Source organism: Pecten maximus, chromosome 7 (assembly GCF_902652985.1).
Source record: "Pecten maximus chromosome 7, xPecMax1.1, whole genome shotgun sequence".
Taxonomy (NCBI): Eukaryota; Metazoa; Mollusca; class Bivalvia; order Pectinida; family Pectinidae; genus Pecten; species Pecten maximus.
Window position 1 is genome coordinate 13,556,314 of NC_047021.1, and position 21,737 is coordinate 13,578,050.

Below are 21,737 nucleotides of genomic sequence, written 5' to 3' on the forward strand. Positions count from 1 at the left end.
ACACATTGTACCCTAGGTGTTGACAAGAGAAATCACACCCTACACGTCGTACCCTAGGGGTTGACAAGAGAAATCACAACCTACACGTCGTACCCTAGGGGTTGACAAGAGAAATCACACCCTACACATCGTACCCTAGGGGTTGACAGAGAAATCACACGCTACACGTCATACCTTAGAGGTTGACAAGAGAAATCACACCCTACACGTCATACCTTAGAGGTTGACAAGAGAAATCACACTCTACACGTCATACCCTAGGGGTTGACAGAGAAATCACATTCTACACGTCATACCCTAGGGGTTGACAAGAGAAATCACACCCTACACGTCATACCTTAGAGGTTGACAAGAGAAATCACACCCTACACTTCGTACCCTAGGGGTTGACAAGAGAAATCACAACCTACACGTCGTACCCTAGGGGTTGACAGAGAAATCACACCCTACACATCGTACCCTAGGGGTTGACAAGAGAAATCACACCCTACACATCATACCTTAGAGGTTGACAAGAGAAATCACACCCTACACATCATACCTTAGAGGTTGACAAGAGAAATCACACCCTACACGTCGTACCCTAGGGGTTGACAGAGAAATCACACCCTACACGTCGTACCCTAGGGGTTGACAGAGAAATCACACCCTACACATCGTACCCTAGGGGTTGACAGAGAAATCACACCCTACACGTCGTACCCTAGGGGTTGACAAGAGAAATCACACCCTACACATCATACCTTAGAGGTTGACAAGAGAAATCACACCCTACACGTTGTACCCTAGGGGTTGACAAGAGAAATCACACCCTACACGTCATACCTTAGAGGTTGACAGAGAAATCACAACCTACACGTCGTACCCTAGGGGTTGACAAGAGAAATCACACCCTACACGTCATACCCTAGGGGTTGACAAGAGAAATCACACCCTACTATGTGACTGTGAAACACTGAACATGAAATCTGTGATTGATGGGACAGAAAAATTATCACTATAATACTTACATCATCATCTAGATCATCCCCTCCTGATGCCTGATTTGATAAACTGGCCTCTATCTGATTGGAGAGCTCATTGATAAGAAGTTTGTAAATTTTCACCAACACGGGGATAGTCGTCCACTGAACTGGTGCTGTAAAAAAACATTTGAAACCATGTTATCCTAACAACGATGTTCTGTATTCTAGGTTTAGAAATATCCATTAGAACGAAACTGTAAGTAGAATTTCTTAGGTTATGTTTTATACAGATCACCTAAAGTGTAGCCTATGACCTTTCACTAATATTTTGACCCGATGACCACTGGAATCTGAACAAGTGTAGAACTTGGTGGAATATTTTAGCGAGAACTATATCTGTTGATGGGTTCAAATGAAATTTTGTTCACAAGATTTTTATTTAAAAAAGTAGTCAAATGTGACCTATCCTTAATCTTGATCAATAAACACCAAAATCTAATCAGTGTAGAACATGATTAATTGATAGTATGATGTGATGGTGTGAGTATGAACTAAAACCAGTCTGAGAGTTTTCTAATCAGTGTAGAACATCATTACATGACAGTGTGATGTGATGGTGTGAGTATGAACTAAAACAGACAATGGATTCTCTAATCAGTGTAGAACATGAACTAAAACCGGTCCACGAGTTCTCTAATCAGTGTAGAACATGATAGTGTGATGTGATGGTGTGAGTATGAACTAAAACAGACCATGAATTCTCTAATCAGTGTAGAACATGACAGTGTGATGTGATGGTGTGAGTATGAACTAAAACCGGTCCACGAGTTCTCTAATCAGTGTAGAACATGATAGTGTGATGTGATGGTGTGAGTATGAACTAAAACAGACAATGGATTCTCTAATCAGTGTAGAACATGACAGTGTGATGTGATGGTGTGAGTATGAACTAAAACAGACCATGAATTCTCTAATCAGTGTAGAACATGACAGTGTGATGTGATGGTGTGAGTATGAACTAAAACCGGTCCACGAGTTCTCTAATCAGTGTAGAACATGATAGTGTGATGTGATGGTGTGAGTATGAACTAAAACAGACAATGGATTCTCTAATCAGTGTAGAACATGATAGTGTTATGTCATGGTGCGAGTATGAACTAAAACAGACCATGAATTCTCTAATCAGTGTAGAACATGATAGTGTGATGTGATGGTGTGAGTATGAACTAAAACAGACCATGAATTCTCTAATCAGTGTAGAACATGATAGTGTGATGTGATGGTGTGAGTATGAACTAAAACCGGTCCATGGATTCTCTAATCAGTGTAGAACATGACAGTGTGATGTGATGGTGTGAGTATGAACTAAAACCGGTCCATGGATTCTCTAATCAGTGTAGAACATGACAGTGTGATGTGATGGTGTGAGTATGAACTAAAACAGACCATGAATTCTCTAATCAGTGTAGAACATGACAGTGTGATGTGATGGTGTGAGCATGAACTAAAACCGGTCCACAAGTTTTCTAATTAGGTGTAGAACATGATAGTGTGATGTGATGGTGTGAGTATGAACTAAAACAGACCATGAATTCTCTAATCAGTGTAGAACATGACAGTGTGATGTGATGGTGTGAGTATGAACTAAAACAGACAATGGATTCTCTAATCAGTGTAGAACATGACAGTGTGATGTGATGGTGTGAGTATGAACTAAAACAGACCATGAGTTCTCTAATCAGTGTAGAACATGATGTGTGATGTGATGGTGTGAGTATGAACTAAAACAGACCATGGATTCTCTAATCAGTGTAGAACATGACAGTGTGATGTGATGGTGTGAGTATGAACTAAAACCGGTCCATGGATTCTCTAATCAGATGTAGAACATGACAGTGTGATGTGATGGTGTGAGTATGAACTAAAACCGGTCCATGGATTCTCTAATCAGTGTAGAACATGACAGTGTGATGTGATGGTGTGAGTATGAACTAAAACCGGTCCACGAGTTCTCTAATCAGTGTAGAACATGATAGTGTGATGTGATGGTGTGAGTATGAACTAAAACAGACCATGAATTCTCTAATCAGTGTAGAACATGACAGTGTGATGTGATGGTGTGAGTATGAACTAAAACAGACCATGGATTCTCTAATCAGTGTAGAACATGACAGTGTGATGTGATGGTGTGAGTATGAACTAAAACAGACCATGAGTTCTCTAATCAGTGTAGAACATGACAGTGTGATGTGATGGTGTGAGTATGAACTAAAACAGACCATGGATTCTCTAATCAGTGTAGAACATGATAGTGTGATGTGATGGTGTGAGTATGAACTAAAACAGACCATGGATTCTCTAATCAGTGTAGAACATGACAGTGTGATGTGATGGTGTGAATATGAACTAAAAACAGTCCCTGAATTCTCCAACCAGGTGTAGAACATGACAGTGTGATGTGATGGTGTGAGTATGAACTAAAACAGACAATGAATTCTCTAATCAGTGTAGAACATGACAGTGTGATGTGATGGTGTGAGTATAAACTAAAACAGTCCATGAATTCTCTAATCAGTGTAGAACATGACAGTGTGATGTGATGGTGTGAGCAAGAATTAAAACCAGTCCATGGATTCTCTAATCAGTGTAGAACATGACAGTGTGATGTGATGGTGTGAGTATGAACTAAAACAGACCATGGATTCTCTAATCAGTGTAGAACATGATAGTGTTATGTGATGGTGTGAGTATGAACTAAAACAGACCATGAAACCTCTAATCAATGTAGAACATGATAGTGTGATGTGATGGTGTGAGTATGAATTAAAACAGACCATGAATTCTCTAATCAGTGTAGAACATGACAGTGTGATGTGATGGTGTGAGTATGAACTAAAAACAGTCCCTGAATTCTCCAACCAGGTGTAGAACATGACAGTGTGATGTGATGGTGTGAGTATGAACTAAAAACATTCCACAAGTTTTCTAATTAGGTGTAGAACATGATAGTGTGATGTGATGGTGTGAGTAAGAATTAAAACCAGTCCATGGATTCTCTAATCAGTGTAGAACATGATGTGTGATGTCATGGTCATAACTAAAACCAGTCCAAGAGTTCATGACATATCTTCTACACAAGCTTTGTGCGGACAGAGACACATGCATGGAAGCAAAGACAAAGTTATAATTCTATGTCCCCATTTCACTTAGAGTTGGGAATGGGGGTGATATAACAAAACTTTAACATACCAAGCTACTTGGTAAAGCTACAGCACTACATGTTTGTGTGAAATCTTACTGTTGGCAGTTTTAGAACGAGTGCGGACCCCTTTGGCCGATGTGTCTATTTGGTCACCTTGAACCATGATCTCCTGTAGCCTAGTGTCGTTGTTCTGGATAGCATGCAGCATCAGTTTACACAGGGCTACAGAACTGCAAGGAATAGAGCAACACACTTTATACAAGGGCTGTAAAGACATCAATTCAATAGCATAGCAACAACATTTATACTGATGTCTAGAAATTGCTTTTATATCCGAAACCTTAATCCTGCTTTAATTTAAAGTTCTTATTTTCCTGAGGAATGTCTCCTTATAAACATTATTCAGGCATAATTCTAATGCATAAATGTAACTGGTGAGTTTACAACTTCAGTTTGAGAACTTACTACTAAATATTCAATAATGATACATCTTGACATAAGTAAAACCCAGAATTATGTTACCGATTGACATATTTCAGGCAAACATTTGTGAAAATGTGCATTAGAGAAAAAATCAAGAAAAAAGAATTGCATTTAAATTCGAAAGTGATATCACAGGTCAACCATGTTTAAATGTCTTCAGTTACATGGTGTCACACGTAATCTCACAGGCACACACCATGCATACATGGTTTTGCATCTATCAACAAAGATTTAATCTTTTGGAGCCTTCAGAAGAAAATGCTGTACAATTGTAATTGGGAATTAAAATGAGGTGCTTACCAAACTTTCCTTTCATAAGAACCATAAAACAGGTGCTGTCTAGAACACCACTCTCCTAGTACAAACTCCAGGGCAGGTTTTCCTGTTGGGCCTGGAACACTGGTGAGAAATTCTAACACAGCTTCCATCTGTGTATTCATCAGCTGGGCAAATATCATCACCAGGCTCTGGAAGTTGTTTGATTATGCAATAAACTTCATTACTTCATAGCTATAGCCCTATAATTCTGACAGTATGGTACAAGGCATCACAAACTGCCAATGTATTGATTGCTGTGAAGAACATAACATAAAAGTATCTAAAATCTATGAATATCACTTTTATGAGACAACCTCTAACTGAAAATAAATCATTTTGTATTGTTCACAAAGCTAAACATTGAAAATTGAGTTTCATATTATGTAGCTGTCAGGAAATTATGTTAACTGAAAATTCAGAATATCGCCAACAATAATAGCCAACATCACACACAATCATCGAAACATAAAAATCAAGCAGCGGAAACTGCGAAAAAAAGAAATTTCAGTTTTGAGTATCTTACCATCATGACACTCAGCGTCTCTGTCTGTTGCATTTTACTGAGGACTGCCCGTAACATTAAGTCAAGGTTTTCTCCTAGGCTTGCTCCTACCCCTATCAGTACCACGGACACCAGGCGGCCGATGAAGGATGCAGTATGTTCTGATGTCTTTGGGTCCAACAGCTTAGATATCACTTGTATGATATAATACAGGCCATTGTGTCCTTGATCGTCATGCCAACCCATTACCTGGTCCATGGCAACTGATGCAAATGCACGTAAACACTCACCTCCACTCTGTTTGAACAGGCATACAAAGTACAGTGAATACCTCATAGGAGATAATAATCTAGGCTGTATTAGAAGTGATAATCTTCATATAATGTACTTGGTTGGGAGTTTGACTCAGAAGAACAGCTAACAATTTCCTTAACCTTTAAAAATCACTCATTTCATTCTAGGACTATTTTAGCAATATCACAAAGAAATATGTTAACAACTTCTATTGGACAAAACTGATTTTTTTGGAGTCATTGAACATGTGGTATAATTTTTACTGGAAGAATCCCAAGATAACCAAAGTGTTGATATATCCCATGATAGCACACAAGTCTGACCTGCATGGTGGCATTGTCATCAGAGTGAAGGGTACAGTGAACTGCTGCTGGAAATGCAGATTTTATCATGGCTTCAGAAAGAGGTCCAGGACAGCTTCTCAACATTGTCTCTAACACATCCAATGATTCCTGTAAAGGCCAGCATATTTTACAGCTCTCTTGAAAGGTCATCCATGATAGCACAAGCTTTAAAGTACTATCATCTAAAGCTGCCAAATACCCGAATCTTGAAAACTGTAATCTTTTAAAAATGTTTATAAATGTATTTTGTTACAGTTTATCATGGACTACTTAAAATTAATGAGTCATGATTCAGTCTCCTTATGCAAACCATATGAGACCATAAGATAAACAGATTGAACATCAATTAATTAAAGTATAATTATTACTGAATTGCTATTAACAATTGAACTCACCACTGGTAAACTAACTGGGACTTTGTCAGGAGACTGTAATATGCTCACAAGAGTCGGAAGTAGTCTTTGCTCTAGAGGACCTATACAGTTCTCATTGGCTGCCAGCACTTTGAAAATGTCGTGTACTATGCTGACAACCACAGGATCTGGAATCAATATCATGACAAACATTCACATTGATGTTCCAACAGAGAAAATATTCAATCTGTTTTTCATGGTTGTTTTCGCCATGTAATTAGTAGTACAATCTTTCCATAATGCAATCATACTTGTACTGACAGGAACGTGCAAGGATAAAACTGGTGTATGATTGAATTTTATTTATGATTTGGTATCTATTAATAAATTTATCTTCTATGTCCGACGTACAATCGAGACTTTTAACTCGGTAAATCTCAACATATGGGTAAAACTTACCACCAGAATATTTAAGGAAAACGGCTATAGTTAAAGGTGTCACTTTGCTTTCAACACTTGCTGTGAATCCTTTATCCACCTAATAGTGAAATCAAAATTAATATCATAGACTAAAAAATTGACCTACAGAGTATCACAAAAAATTCAAAGTTAGACGAGATAATATAAGTATTTCAATAAACAATGGGGAAAACAGGCAAAGGAGATACAGTACGAGATCTTTACATACAGCTGGTCAGGTACACTAGAAATTCTTACTGCTGGTGTCTTGGGACATGAAACTGAATTTGTTGTATTTAAATATCAACTTTATTTAGTGCACATTTATTAAACAAATTTTACCATCCTATATCATTCCCTCACGTTGATCATTTTGTTCTTACTTCAGTTTCATAAAAACATATATGTAGACGACAAGTATAACTGACAAGCACCTTGTACAGATGCATTATATTTGAATGTGTTTTCTGTCAATGTTTATACCAAAGAGCTTTAAGGGAACATTGGTTAAGAATTGTGGTAGTATCAATATCTTACCGACAATACAACTGAAAGTGTTTCTAAACACAAGGAGAGCACATCTGAGGAATATTGCGTTGCTATGGATATAAGACCCTCAACAATATTAGGAAGGAATGGCAGTAACAGCTGTGTATCATTCTTGTTTTTGAAGTGAGTGCAGTAACTGAAGATAGCACGGATCGCAGATATCCGGACGGTGGCAGGCTGGGTTGCATGGAGGCCACCGATGGTTGACTGCAAGAATCTGTCAAATGAAAACAAAAGTTGAGAATGATGCTTCTTCAGATATACATGTGCAATGTGTGTAATTCAACAACACAAGTGGCTATTGCTGCCATTCTCAGCAAAACAGCTGGCTTTTATAAATGTGAGAGACCATTTAAGTGAAGATTACATTCAGTGTAGTCAGGAAAAGCATTTTCTATGCACGATTCTACAGGTAGAAATTAGAACCTAGTTATTGATCTGACAAACCTGATAAACTATGACATGATAATCATTTGATAAACTTGAAGATAAAGGACAATTATTACTGATTTTCAAATTAAAAACAGAACTGATGATATAGTTATATAGTTCGCTGACAAATTACACGTAGGGCTGTTCCAGGAAAGCAGGGGGTGGGGAAAGGCACTTTGAAATTAGGGAAGCCAGCTACAGAAGCGATTTAAAATTTTAATGACCCTCCCACATATCCAGTCTTTTGTAAACAGTACCCTGGTATAGAAGCAATATTAATGTAATAGATGGTACAAACACATCTAATACACCCAACAACAGAATCAGTTTATTTCAAAACCCACCAACCCATAGATATGACTTTGATTTGAACCCATCCGACTACATGTTATTTATTTAAGTACCTTCCCCCCTGTCTTGTATATGTTTTCCTGGAACAGCCTTTATCAACAGAACAAGGACTAAGATGAAAATACAACTAAATAGATAAACAGATATGACAACACTATATACCTCTCTATATCAAAACTGTTATAAAAAAAAGTTAACATTGTCTTTCAATGTGTAAGCATCATATCAATTGAAATTTAAGATATTAATTCTGAAATTCTGATCACAAATTGTATTTTCATCCATGATGCCATGCTGTATACAGTCGAACCTGTCTATAAAGGACACCTAAGGGACAAGACAAAACTGTCCTTTATAGAGAGATGTCCTTTATATAGAGGTTCAATGAGTTATGTCCCTTATAAACGAAGAAACAAACCAAAGTCTGTTTATAGTACACTATATGTCTCCTGATTTATTATATTTAAACACTTAAACAAATGAATAAAAGACAAATAATTAAAGATAAATGCTTAATTAATTTTCAATCATTCATCTGACACAAAAATTGAAAGTTGATATTTTTAATAATTTATATTAAGCCTATAGTTTTTAAAACAATCTTCACAATATCATACTATACTGAATATCTATTCAGACAAATACTCAACATAGTCAAAAATGTAAAGGTAATTCTTATCATAGTAAAACAATTTTCATTAATCCTCAATATTTTGGAAAATAAATATGTTTGAAATATCTTTTCTATTACAACATTAACTCTTTATAAATGAAAGTGCATTTTCCTCTGATAATTATAATCCCTAAGCATTTATTTTGAGACATATTTTCTGAAATCCATGTAGGGATTTAATTTAATAAATACCGTTTTCTGGTTCAGTAAATAAGTATAGTGTATACAAAGACACTCGGAACTCTTCGGCTGTTCTTAATAGGTTACGCAGTCATATTCCGAGGAGTTCCGAGTGTGAGAAAATGGCGGCTGACAACCATGTGCCTGCCCTGTCAGATTTGCATACGGTGGATTTTGTAAGTAAAACAATTATGACAGACATAACTATTGCTTTGTCCCTCTTTTGTTGGTCTTGATAATGATTTAATTACCCCCTGACTATTCTTGTTGTCTAGGCTATGGTTGAATGGCTAAGCTTAGCTGTCATCGGTTGAGTAAACAAACACCTCTGCCGATGGCGATCGGTCACTCTCTTGTAATTACTGCCCATTGTTACAGCAACTTACAGGTAACAGGACAATTAGTGACTGATGAAGCGGCTTCCCAAGTTAGCATTGCTGCCAGGGGAGTTGAGTAATTAAGGCTCTGCTTGTTATTTAGAAACGTTTTACACACAAATATCAACACGGATATGGTTTCACGTGTCCGTTATACAGAATTTTTAACAACTTTACGGACAAAACTAAGTGTCCGCTGTCCGCATTAGGAAGGTGTCCGCTATATACATGATATTTATATAGTGATTTTCATTGGGGATTCCTGGAAGTGTCCGTTATGGACAGGTGTCCGCTATATAAGGGTGTCCGCTTATGCAAGTTTGACTGTACTGCATACTGACCTTTGTAGCAAATCTGGAGTCATGACCTCTGTGTATCTACTGGCTGTCCATAAACACCTCCCAACCAAAAACGATGAAACTGTGTGCAAAATATCAATACTGATGCAGATATAAACTTGTGAAGATATGATTTCAACCTTAAGTCACCTCCTCCCCCAAAGAATACATTAAAATTTGAAATATTCCAGTCATAAATTTCACTTCCATTGCAATTAAAACCATCTGTTCCTGAAACTATTATCAAACCAGCTTGGATGCTTTAACAAGAAAGATCTACCCCACCATTGAATGATCTTTATAGTTTCTATATAAGACTGATCTTTTCTCTACTTAAATGATTTAATAACATGGAGAATGATAGTATAAAATTTAAGAGAGATCAAAGAACTTTCTGGAAATTAAAAATAGTAATGCTAAACTTCAACTGTCAGTCAATTTGTTTTCTGGATAAGACTCTTTTGTTTGTTTTTGTTATGTCCTATTAACAGCCAAGGTCATTTAAGGAAGTGCCAGGTTTTGGAGGTGGAGGAAAGCCGGAGTACCCGGAGAAAAACCACCGGCCTACGGTCAGTACCTGGCAACTGTCCCACGTAGGTTTCGAACTCGCAGCCCAGTGGTGGAGGGCTAGTGATAACGTGTCAGTACACCTTAACCACTCGGCCACCACAGCCCTGGATAAGACTCAAAATCAAATGGGCACAATAAGGTACTAAGGGGAACGTACATATGTAGTTTTGAGAAAGAAAATCCTTACATCGTTGGTCAAGAAATAGCCACTACAAGGATTGTTTATGGACATATGACAGACGATTGACCACAGATGCAAGGTAATTTGACTGATGATGGTGGGCTAAAAACTTTGATAAATTTGAAATTTGATAAAATGTTGAAAATATACAGATATTTTTGTAATATTTCAAGATGTATCTACCTGAGTAATTCATATCTGTCAGCACAACGGACTGTAGGAATCCAGTGATGTCAAACTGGACCTTGCCAGACTGTACCATGTCCACCACCAGACTCATCACACTTCCCATAGCTAACATGCAGGACTCGTGAAGCTTCCACCTAAAATTAACAACACAAATCAAAATTGGACACTTCTTCAAGTGTCATAAATACATCCAATTAGATGTGCAGACATACTAATATCACCTGATAGAAGTCCAGTTTTTCACTCTAGTAAATTTCATACATCTCAGTGAAGATAATCATAAAAGTACAATATGGGAGTATCGCATAGTTACTACAAACATATTCATCACAGTTTCCCCTAACAATGCCATGATTACCAATGAAGAACTGATTGCTAAGAAGGTGGTGCATATTCATGTATTTTCTTAATAAATCAAATTTCCAGTCTGGGATGGAATTGGATGGGTGGAGGATGAGGCTGTTGGTTTTAAGATGAGAAAACCTCTCTGGATTTACCATGGTTTGAGAATTAAGAATTGAGTAAAATGAACCACAATAATATGTCCCAAAACAAAACTGGAGGAAATTCTATTGCAAATTCCTTCTCAAGTCATTTTCATCCCCGTAAAATACAAATTAAACAAACCAGTTTTCATTTCCTGAGTTTTTGATAACTTCAGCATTCTGTAGATGTCTTGTGATAGCATTACATAGAGCCGGGGCACTGATCGTTCTGAATTCACTTGACAGCGACTGAAATGTAAAATGACAAGGGTCAGCACTAGATCAAACAGGTTTGGTCTAGAACTACTTTACATCACAAAGTTAATCTTATCTGCTTCCATACATCTGATATTGTGTGATATGGATGAGAGTTTCCTTGTTCAGAAGACCTAGAAAATCCAGTTTAGATATGAAAATAGCCTGACTTTTATCAGTTATATTACATCCTTACATATGCCATTTTCACTGTTCATCCATAAATGCATGCAAAGGTCCATCATTTCGGGTATATGTACACAAAGTAAGACACTATTCTCCTTCCAACTCACATTACTGGAAAATTTAGTACCAAAATTAGTTGCATTGTTATCAAACCTAGATTCATGAAATCTTATACTTTCCATATAATCTTTGAATTGTTACCCTGTTTGTGAGCTGTCAACTGACCACTGGCTTCTTTCCTTCGAAAATGACTACTGTTACCACTTAGTATCAGAAATCTTATATACCCAGTGTTCAAAGTTTATGAAGTCCAAATGTCCTCTTAGATATTGATAGATTTCTAAAACAATTTCTATGTTTACTTACCAGCAACAAGTCTTGTGCAGATATTCTTACAGAATAAGAAAATGAATCATCATCCTCATCTTCCACAAACTGGTCTGGGTTATTTGTCCAAAGCTGTACCTATGATGACATGAGAATCATTTATCATTATATTATCTACTTTATTTCAAGCCTGCTAATCATAACTAATAAATCCTACTGATATGTGAATATAAACAATAATCCTGTCTTTAATTTCTATTTCTAGATTTCATGATTTTATGCTGCATGAAAATTACTTACACTGGTATTTTTATCTTTTGAAGCTTGCAACTTTTATAATGGTATGTAATGTTCATGTTTCCGCTCCTTTCAAAGAGTAACTTGCATGAAAGAAACATTTCACAGAATATCATAAGTGGGTTTTTTTCATGCGTGTAGATTTAGTTAACATAATCCATTTAAGACAAAGTATCACCACTTGTGGGAGAGATCTGTTTACCTGATCTTCAGTCATTTGCATGTAGAAAATGACATAGTAGATGATGTCATCAACAGACTTCTTCACCGTAGTTTTTCTAAACTGGGGAACTTCAATCAACACATGGACAAACTCGAACACACTGTACACTAAGTTTTCAAACCCAAGCACTTCACCTGAAAAATTCATTTAATTATCTATACAAAACACGGACACTTTTTTGCTACAATTTCATTGTTATGTTGACATTCATTACATTATATTGACATAAATTGCATTTAACCTTAATATTTCGGAAAAGGATCTCCTAAACTTATAGACAAGCTTCTATATAATGTATTAAGTACACGTCATTATAACAGCAGTAGGTTACACCTGAAAATAGTGATCTAATATGTTATCTTGACAAAACTATTTCCTCCATTGCCAAGTCAGATTTTCAGTAATACTAGTATTCTAGGTCTCATCAAGCTCTGTAAATGGTTTTTAATATACATGAAAATACTGATATTCCTTTTTTTATTAGTTCGTGTGTAAAATACCACAGTGCAGTTGCAGGTCCCAACATCTTACAATCACATTGTGAGTAATAGTAGATGGAAAATATCAAATTTGTGTATATTTTTATATAGATGAATTGATCTAGAATGAGTTTCCCATATTTCATACTGAAACTGAAAATAATAGCATTTGAAATAAAACATTAATGTTACACTTTATGACCTCACCTAGATACCCAATACACAAAAAATCAGAATCACTTCCCTACAGCTTGTTTCTATAGTACCGAATCAAATGGCAAACAGTTTCCAAGATCAAAGTTAAGAAACCAACAGTCAAGTTATGTAGTTGAATATCTACCCTAAATTGGGATATTTTGGTGTTGATAAAGTTTGTCTTTTTTTTTTTTGTCAAAACAGGGTGGTTTATGTTATTGGATCTAAATTTAATATTTCATATCAGCCTCGTGTCAAATTTTAGCACAATCCTACGTCCATGTTGCAGAGACAAAACGTATTTTCCCTCGGTGTTAAAGTTTTATCATTTTCATCCCTATACCACACATCCAATATTTCAGTATAGACCTGCTGTACATTTCTCTATTAATCTATCTTCAATTAAAAATAACACTTGCAGTTAGCAGTTAAAAAATATTAAGTTATGATGGTTCAGACCACAATATCTTCTGTGACCCATACAAAAGACCAACCCCTCTTGTATAAAATACGAACAATTCATTAAATAATTCTCCCATATCTATTCATATACATATCAATATAGCCAGTGTAAATGTCAGAAATTCGGCTTTTTGTTACTGCCAAAAGATCCCAATTTATGGTATCAAGCATGCTTCAGAATTCCTCTTTGGTTAATCTAACAATTGAAATTTACATTCGTCAATAATGTATATTCAGCCAGATGATGTTGCGAAGATAAAAGGAGCAAACAAAGACAGATTAGCCCCTTTTCTTCGAAACACATACTGGTACTTGTACATTTGAATTGTATCCAAAGAAGAAAAAGTGTTCCAAAATCTTTTGTAGATTAGTTAAGTTTGGTATAGTAATGAGTAAATGAGGCAAGATATTTCCTCTGCAAACTTTTACTGTATTTGGTATATACTACAAACTGTTGAATCTGTAATTAAAACTCCAGTTTCTTTGACAATACAGACAGAACCTACATGTTTTCAATTAAGGCATTTTGCTTGCATCATTCATAGTAATATACAGAACTGCGTGTTACATGTCCCTTTGTGGAAACGATTTAACATGAAAAATTTCTAAAGTGTATTGAACAAAACAGTATCCACTCAAATGTACTTACCAGGCAACACATCATCTGAAGTTGACAATTTCTATTCTAAAACAATGATCTTTGTAAGCTTAACATTACTGTTTTAAATCTGCATCATCTTGATATTTCATTTCAAAATATCTCTGGAGAAAGTGAATATTTTAAGCTCGAGAAATAAACCTAACTTCAATAGAATTGTCAATATTTCTTCCCAATATTTTCTATTTTCCATCCTGACTTGCACTATTAAATGTAGAGCTACAAATTATGCATAAATAAATATTTATTATTTCTTGCAAACAGATTTGATATAAAATTATATTAATTTGAAAAATGCAATTACCATCCGAATCCACTGGGTCATTTGCATCGTCAATATTGTTCACAACAGTCCGTACATAGCTTCACAAAAGTCAAGGAACAACAAAATGTACTAGGCAGTATTCAATTGATATATCACTCACTTTGAAATAGAAATGGTTTACAAAATGAGGTAAATTTGTGAAAATGGGTGTTTTTTTATAGGTAAAACCATGTTTACGAGGTCAGCATACCTACATACATGAGTCAACCATTAGGCAATTCCTACTCGTTGCCTCACGTTTGACAAATGCAGGTAGGTATGGGGACTGAAGTAAAGTATTTCAAGAGGATTATTTTCCATAAAATCTTAAATTACCTGTATACTATTTCAAAAGTGTTGACTATCATTAACCTAACACTGGGCTAGCACACTCTGTCAAAATTATGAAATTATTGATATGAAATAAATAGGTAAAACCTAGAGGGCTATTCCAGTAAAATATCTACCCCATGTTTGTCAAACAGGAACTACCGATATGAAGGGACCATATGGTAAGGCACATTCTCCTAAACCCATCAGGCATAGAATTTCTTTATTTTTCCTGTAGGATTATCATTATTTTTTTTAACTGGAATTGCACTAGATCAGTAGATGGACCAGTACTCAAAGTTATCCTTAAAAGGAAATAAAACAGTAATGGTGACCTTGACCCAAAACCCTGAAACTTGAACTTAATCTGTAGCTTCTCATACTGAAGTTACATCCCAACTTTCACCAACATACCTTGAAGCATGACTGAGAAAAGTGCAGAAAACTGAGTGGACAGACTGACAGAAGGACAGTGAGGAAATCTAGAGTTAGGGGTGAAACGGTTCACCGCGTTGTAACTGAACCGCAATACTTTTCTTTCTGTTCGGTAATGGTAAAGCAACGGCAAACTACGGTACATGCACCTTGAGCGGTAATTTTTTTTATATGGATGTCTATTTCACTATGCCCTGGCAGAAGGTAGACCGACGATATATACAAAAGCTGGTTTCTGATTGGTCAAGCGTATTTGATGAGCTCCAATCTGAAGAGGCCTTACATTAAAGTGATATTTTAACGGGAAAATGGCGATAGTGCTTAAGAGATTCCCCGGCTTCCTATGGATCTTCTGTAATAAACACATTTTGGTTTCCGATAAAGAATGCGACGGCAGCTATTTTTTTTCTCATATATTCAACGTCAGCTATTCATCTATTTGTATTTTGGGTTATATATCTTAAAATAACCAAACCGAAAAGTCAACACTAAACCGCAATACGTACCGAACCATGCTGAAAGTGTACCGTTTCACCCCTACCAATAATCGCCCAGGTTTCACTGATAGGGGACTAATAGTAGAATACACATGCATCTACTGGTATACTTCAGGCAGTGCTGAAATATTACAGAGGCCCTATACTACTAGAAATTGTGCTACAGTCACAAGGATACAAATCAGCACTTTGTGTGAATATAGACCAAATTGGAGGAAGGATCTGTGCCAGCCATTGAGACATCAGTTTTGGAAAGCTCTTCACAAGTGTTGTAATCACCTACAACAAAGCATACAGGTTCATTTTTTAAGGTATTATTGTACTTGTGACATTGAAGATTTACAAGAACTTTGCCTGACATTGAAGATTTACAAGAACTTTGCCTAAGAAAGCAAAGCTTAACTCATTGAAGCATAAACCAGAGAATTTTATCATGGGTATTGGAAAAGTGTAAACAAGAGATCTCTTAGTGCCCACCATTAAAAGCTCTTCAATGGTCCTTGGTAGGATTAATCTTTACTCTACTTTTCCTCATATTTACATCTAGACTTTAGTCTCAATATTGAACATGTACAACTAGCGACAAAGAAACCATCAATGACATTGCTGATTTCAAACATCTGACAACAAGAGTTGTCAGAAGACAACAAAGCTTGCTCAGTGGGTTGAAATTAGGAATTAGGTTTTGATAGTAGTCAAAGGTCATATTCAAGGTTAGCAGGTTTTCAAATGTAGTACTACTGAAAAGATCTGGTCACAGGAACACGTCTTAAATACCTCAGCTGAATTATCATTAGTATTGACACAACAATGTTTTACAAAAACTTTAACCTAGCTGTCTACAAACAATACTGCTGACATAGGGGGTTAGGCAATAGTTTCCCTGGACTTCACTCCAGCAAGCTATAAGTCATAAATGGCACCCTGTCAATCATTCTGTTTTCTGATCAATCTCAAAATTGAACAGGCTCATTTATTTGAGTTGAGAAACTTCCATTCAGTACTTTCTGAGAAATAGCATAACAAGAGGCCCATGGGGCCTGTATCGCTCACCTGGTTGGATTTGACCAAATGTCAAAATAATGTTCATGTTCAATTTGTTAATACATATACAAAAATGTACTCTCTGAAAGACCATATGGATTATTTTTACAACATAATGGTGTTTAAAGAAACTAAGTCCCTTAGGGTGGGGAAAACCCTTTGGCCTATTTCTACATAAGGATTGTGTTTATCCCTTAATGCCCAGCGATACTATACATAGTTATGGGATTGAGGGTCACAGTAACCATTTATGCAAAATCTGTTCCCCCATCACCACGGATGTTTCTGATCAAATTGGGTTCAAATCCATTTAAAACTCAAATCTCTATTTCCCTTATTTGGCTCCTCCCTTCAGGCCCCTTGGGGGTCAGAGTCAATATTTATATAAACTCTCTTTCCCCCTTCACCTAAGGATATTCCAGACCAAATTTGGTTCAAATCCATTCATAACTTTATGAATAATAGCGATTTAAAGGATAAACCCCTATTTCCCTATTTGGCCCCGCCCCTCAGGCCCCTGAGGGTACAAAGTAAAAATTTATCCAAACTCGGTTCCCCTTCTCCCAAGGATGCTCTTGACCAAATTTGGTTAAAATCCATTTAAAACTTTATGGCAAATAGCAATTTAAAGGATTAACCCCTATTTTCCCTATCGGACCCCATGGCCACTCCTCAGTCCCCTGGGGATTCAGAGTAAAAATTTATACCAACTCGGTTCCCCTTCTCCAATGAATATTCCTGACCATATTTGGTTAAAATCCATTTAAAACTTTATGACTAGTAGCAATTAAAAGACTAATCTCTATTTCCCCTACTTGGCCCCGCCCCTTAGGCCCCTAGGGGTACAGAGTAAAAATTCATATAAACTCTGTTCCCCCTCCCCTCAAGGATGTTCCTGACTAAATTTGGTGAAAAGCTATTCAATACTTTAGGACTAGTAGCGATTTAAAGGAGTAACCCTATTTCCCCTATTTGGCCCCGCCCCTTAGGCCCCTGGGGGTTGAGAATAAAGATTTAAACACTCTGTTCCTCTTCTACCAAGGATGTTTCTGACCAAATTTGGTTCAAATTCATTCATAACTTTATGACTAGTAGCGATTTAAAGGATTAACCCTATTTCCCCTATTTGGCCCCGCCCCTCAGGCCCCTGGGGGTTCAGAGTAAAAATTTATACAAACTATCTTCCCCTTCTACCAAGGATGTTCCTGACCAAATTTGGTTCAAATTCATTCATAACTTTATGACTAGTAGCAATTTAAATGAGTAACCCTATTTCCCCTATTTGGCCCCGCCCCTCAGGCCCCTGGGGGTTCAGAGTAAAAATTTATACAAACTATGTTCCCCTTCTGCCAAGGATGTTCCTGACCAAATTTGGTTCAAATTCATTAATAACTTTATGACTAGTAGCGATTTAAAGGAGTAACCCTATTTCCCCTATTTGGCCCCGCCCCTCAGGTCCCTGGGGGTTCAGAGTAAAAATGTATACAAACTCTGTTCCCCTTCTGCCAAGGATGTTCCTGACCAAATTTGGTTCAAATTCATTCATAACTTTATGACTAGTAGCGATTTAAAGGAGTAACCCTATTTCCCCTATTTGGCCCCGCCTCTCAGGCCCCTGGGGGTTCAGAGTAAAAATTTATACAAACTCTGTTCCCTTTCTGCCAAGGATGTTACTGAACAAATTTGGTTCAAATTAATTCATAACTTTATGACTAGTAGCGATTTAAAGGATTAACCCTATTTCCCCTATTTGGCCCCGCCCCTCAGGCCCCTGGGGGTTCAGAGTAAAAATTTATACAAACTCTGTTCACCTTCTGCCAAGGATGTTCCTGACCAAATTTCGTTCAAATTCATTCATAACTTTATGACTAGTAGCGATTTAAAGGAGTAACCCTATTTCTCCTATTTGGCCCAGCCCCTCAGGTCCCTGGGGGTTCAGAGTAAAAATTTATACAAACTATGTTCCCCTTCTGCCATGGATGTTCCTGACCAAATTTGGTTCAAATTCATTCATAACTTTATGACTAGTAGCGATTTAAAGGAGTAACCCTATTTCCCCTATTTGGCCCCGCCCCTCAGGCCCCTGGGGGTTCAGTGTAAAAATTTATACAAACTCTGTTCCCTTTCTGCCAAGGATGTTCCTGACTAAATTTGGTCCAAATTCATTCATAACTTTATGACTAGTAGCGATTTAAAGGAGTAACCCTATTTCCCCTATTTGGCCCCGCCCCTCAGGCCCCTGGGGGTTCAGTGTAAAACTTTATACAAACTCTGTTCCCCTTCTGCCAAGGATGTTCCTGACCAAATTTGGTCCAAATTCATTCATAACTTTATGACTAGTAGCGATTTAAAGGATTAACCCTATTTCCCCTATTTGACCCCGCCCCTCAGGCCCCTGGGGGTTCAGAGTAAAAATTTATACGAACTCTGTTCCCCTTCTGCCAAGGATATTCCTGACCAAATTTGGTTCAAATTCATTCATAACTTTATGACTAGTAGCGATTTAAAGGAGTAACCCTATTTCCCCTATTTGGCCCCGCCCCTCAGGCCCCTGGGGGTTCAGTGTAAAAATTTATACAAACTCTGTTCCCTTTCTGCCAAGGATGTTCCTGACTAAATTTGGTCCAAATTCATTCATAACTTTATGACTAGTAGCGATTTAAAAAAGTAACCCTATTAACCCTATTTGGCCCCGCCCCTCAGGCCCCTGGGGGTTCAGAGTAAAAATTTATACAAACTCTGTTCCCCTTCCCCCAAGGATGTTCCTGACCAAATTTTGTGAAAATCCATTCAATACTTTAGGACTAGTAGCAATTTAAAGAAAAAGTTGACGGACGCCGGACGCCGGACGCCGGACGACGGACGCTGCGCCATGGCATAAGCTCACCGGCCCTTCGGGCCAGGTGAGCTAAAAAAACTTCAACAAGTTTTGTTTTCTGTTCAGTCTCAAGAGTTTAAGTAAGATCCCTTTGATACTTTCTGGCTTTAGCCCCTGGGGGGTCAGACAGGGCAAATATGTGTATACTATCAAATTGCCACCCCTTACTAATAATTTTTAACAAGTTTGAATTATTCCCAATGGCAAAACAACAAATGATGCTTGAAAATATCATTTCTCTATATAAACTATACTAAATTTTAACACCTACACAGGGGAAACACACGACCTCAGGGCCATAAAATTCATAATTTTGGTAAAGCACCTTAGGACCCTTCTATCTATGAAGAGTATTTGGGTATTGTGAAGAAGATTTTTGATAATTTCAGTTAATTTTGCCCCACCCCTTTAATATGTCTCTGGGGGCTGGGGAACACATAATTCACAATTTTCATTGACTTTTGGCCATGAAAAGTTTCTGCAAAATTTCACTGAAATTAGTGCAGGGGTTTCTGAGAAGTCAAAGATGTAAATTGTTTACAGATGCACGACAGACAAAAGGCGATTAGAATAGGTCATTTGATCTAAACAGGCTAGCATTAAGACAAATCAAGTTCAGATGAAGTATCACATTTTAATTGAAATCACCAGAGTTTTGAATTCTCCTGTGGATGGGAATGAATGTACCTTAAGAATCTCCATCTTGAGTCCACTGTCTGAAGTAGGGCCATCAGGTACCTGTAAAGCCTGGATCAAGGCCTCTGTAAATTGAGGCACTATGGGGAACAACATCTGCTTCGCACAACCCTACACAGGTAAAGAAAAGTTGCGATAAAATCACCTGAACTATACAAGTATCCAAGTTTTTGCATCTATTAACTTTAATCTGCTAATTTCTTAATTGTGCATTGTGAGACAGATATGGACAAATATTTGCCGAAAGCCGAGATTGATAAAACCTGACCTTATGTACTTCTGCCATGGTAGCGATCATCGCAGCACACACATTAAATATGTTGAAAGCCGAGATTGATAAAACCTGACCTTATGTACTTCTGCCATGGTAGCGATCATCGCAGCACACACATTAAATATGTTGACAGCTCTCGCTCGTGTTCGTATTCCAAATGCCTGCAAGAAAACCAAAAAAGTTAATATGTAATTATCAAAATTCTACACAGGACGTGGACATGGCACAGTTTGATATGCTATATACATATCCTATGGAAAGTGCATAATGTTAACTAGCTCAATAGCTATATATATTATAGTTTATCCCCTCCCAAAGGGACAAACTTGATATCCCAGGTCATGAAATTTGCAATTTTTCTAAAGCACCTTAAGTATGAAGAGTACTTGATTCTACCTTATTAGGGTCTCGAGAAAATTTTCGAAATTTCAGTTAATTTGACACCTTTTGGTTATGCCCCTCAGTCCCCTTGGGCGAGTGGGGACCATATTCAATCTAATTCACAATTTTGGTTGGCCTTTGTCCATGAAAGGTTTCTGTAAATTTTCATCATTAGCCCTCCACCTCTGGGTCGCGAGTCTGTAACCCACTTTGGTCAGTTGCCTCTGGCACATCCTAGGCTTAAATTTCAGACCCTGGCTGTTAATAGGACGTTAAACAAAATAAACCAAACCAAATTCTGAGAAGAGATTCGAAAATGTAAGTTGTTTATGGACACATGATGAAGGACAAAATGCTATCAGAATAGGTCACTTGAGACTTTGTCTCAGGTGACCTAATTATGAAAATTTATATTTTCTTCATGCCAGGCATTTGACTAAACCAGTTCAGAAAGTTATACCTCCGCTTGTAAGAATATTTTGTACATCTCTGGAAGAATGACTGGTGCAACCTGTCCCATCTGTGTGTCAGTCACATCTTGGGTGAATTCTACAACAAAACCCTATTATAT

General features: G+C 37.1%; 1 protein-coding gene across 2 annotated transcripts in view; it reads right to left on the minus strand.

Annotated features, from left to right (window-relative positions):
- Positions 1 to 21,737, minus strand: part of LOC117331671 (importin-9-like) — a 32,363-nt gene that overhangs the window by 5,780 nt on the left and 4,846 nt on the right. The window contains exons 4-21 of one of the 2 annotated variants that reach the window (XM_033890502.1): positions 21,627 to 21,715; positions 20,860 to 20,946; positions 20,503 to 20,622; positions 16,072 to 16,172; positions 14,632 to 14,690; positions 12,513 to 12,667; positions 12,053 to 12,151; positions 11,388 to 11,494; positions 10,755 to 10,894; positions 9,824 to 9,902; positions 7,458 to 7,686; positions 6,921 to 6,999; positions 6,504 to 6,649; positions 6,088 to 6,216; positions 5,492 to 5,767; positions 4,951 to 5,117; positions 4,321 to 4,397; positions 1,011 to 1,138 (exon numbers count right to left, since the gene is read on the minus strand). In XM_033890502.1, the coding sequence (XP_033746393.1) occupies positions 1,011 to 1,138; positions 4,321 to 4,397; positions 4,951 to 5,117; positions 5,492 to 5,767; positions 6,088 to 6,216; positions 6,504 to 6,649; positions 6,921 to 6,999; positions 7,458 to 7,686; positions 9,824 to 9,902; positions 10,755 to 10,894; positions 11,388 to 11,494; positions 12,053 to 12,151; positions 12,513 to 12,667; positions 14,632 to 14,690; positions 16,072 to 16,172; positions 20,503 to 20,622; positions 20,860 to 20,946; positions 21,627 to 21,715 (2,267 nt within the window). Of the gene's footprint in view, positions 1 to 1,010; positions 1,139 to 4,263; positions 4,398 to 4,950; positions 5,118 to 5,491; positions 5,768 to 6,087; positions 6,217 to 6,503; positions 6,650 to 6,920; positions 7,000 to 7,457; positions 7,687 to 9,823; positions 9,903 to 10,754; positions 10,895 to 11,387; positions 11,495 to 12,052; positions 12,152 to 12,512; positions 12,668 to 14,631; positions 14,691 to 16,071; positions 16,173 to 20,502; positions 20,623 to 20,859; positions 20,947 to 21,626; positions 21,716 to 21,737 lie in introns of both variants that reach the window. The other variant, XM_033890501.1, reaches the window with a different exon arrangement.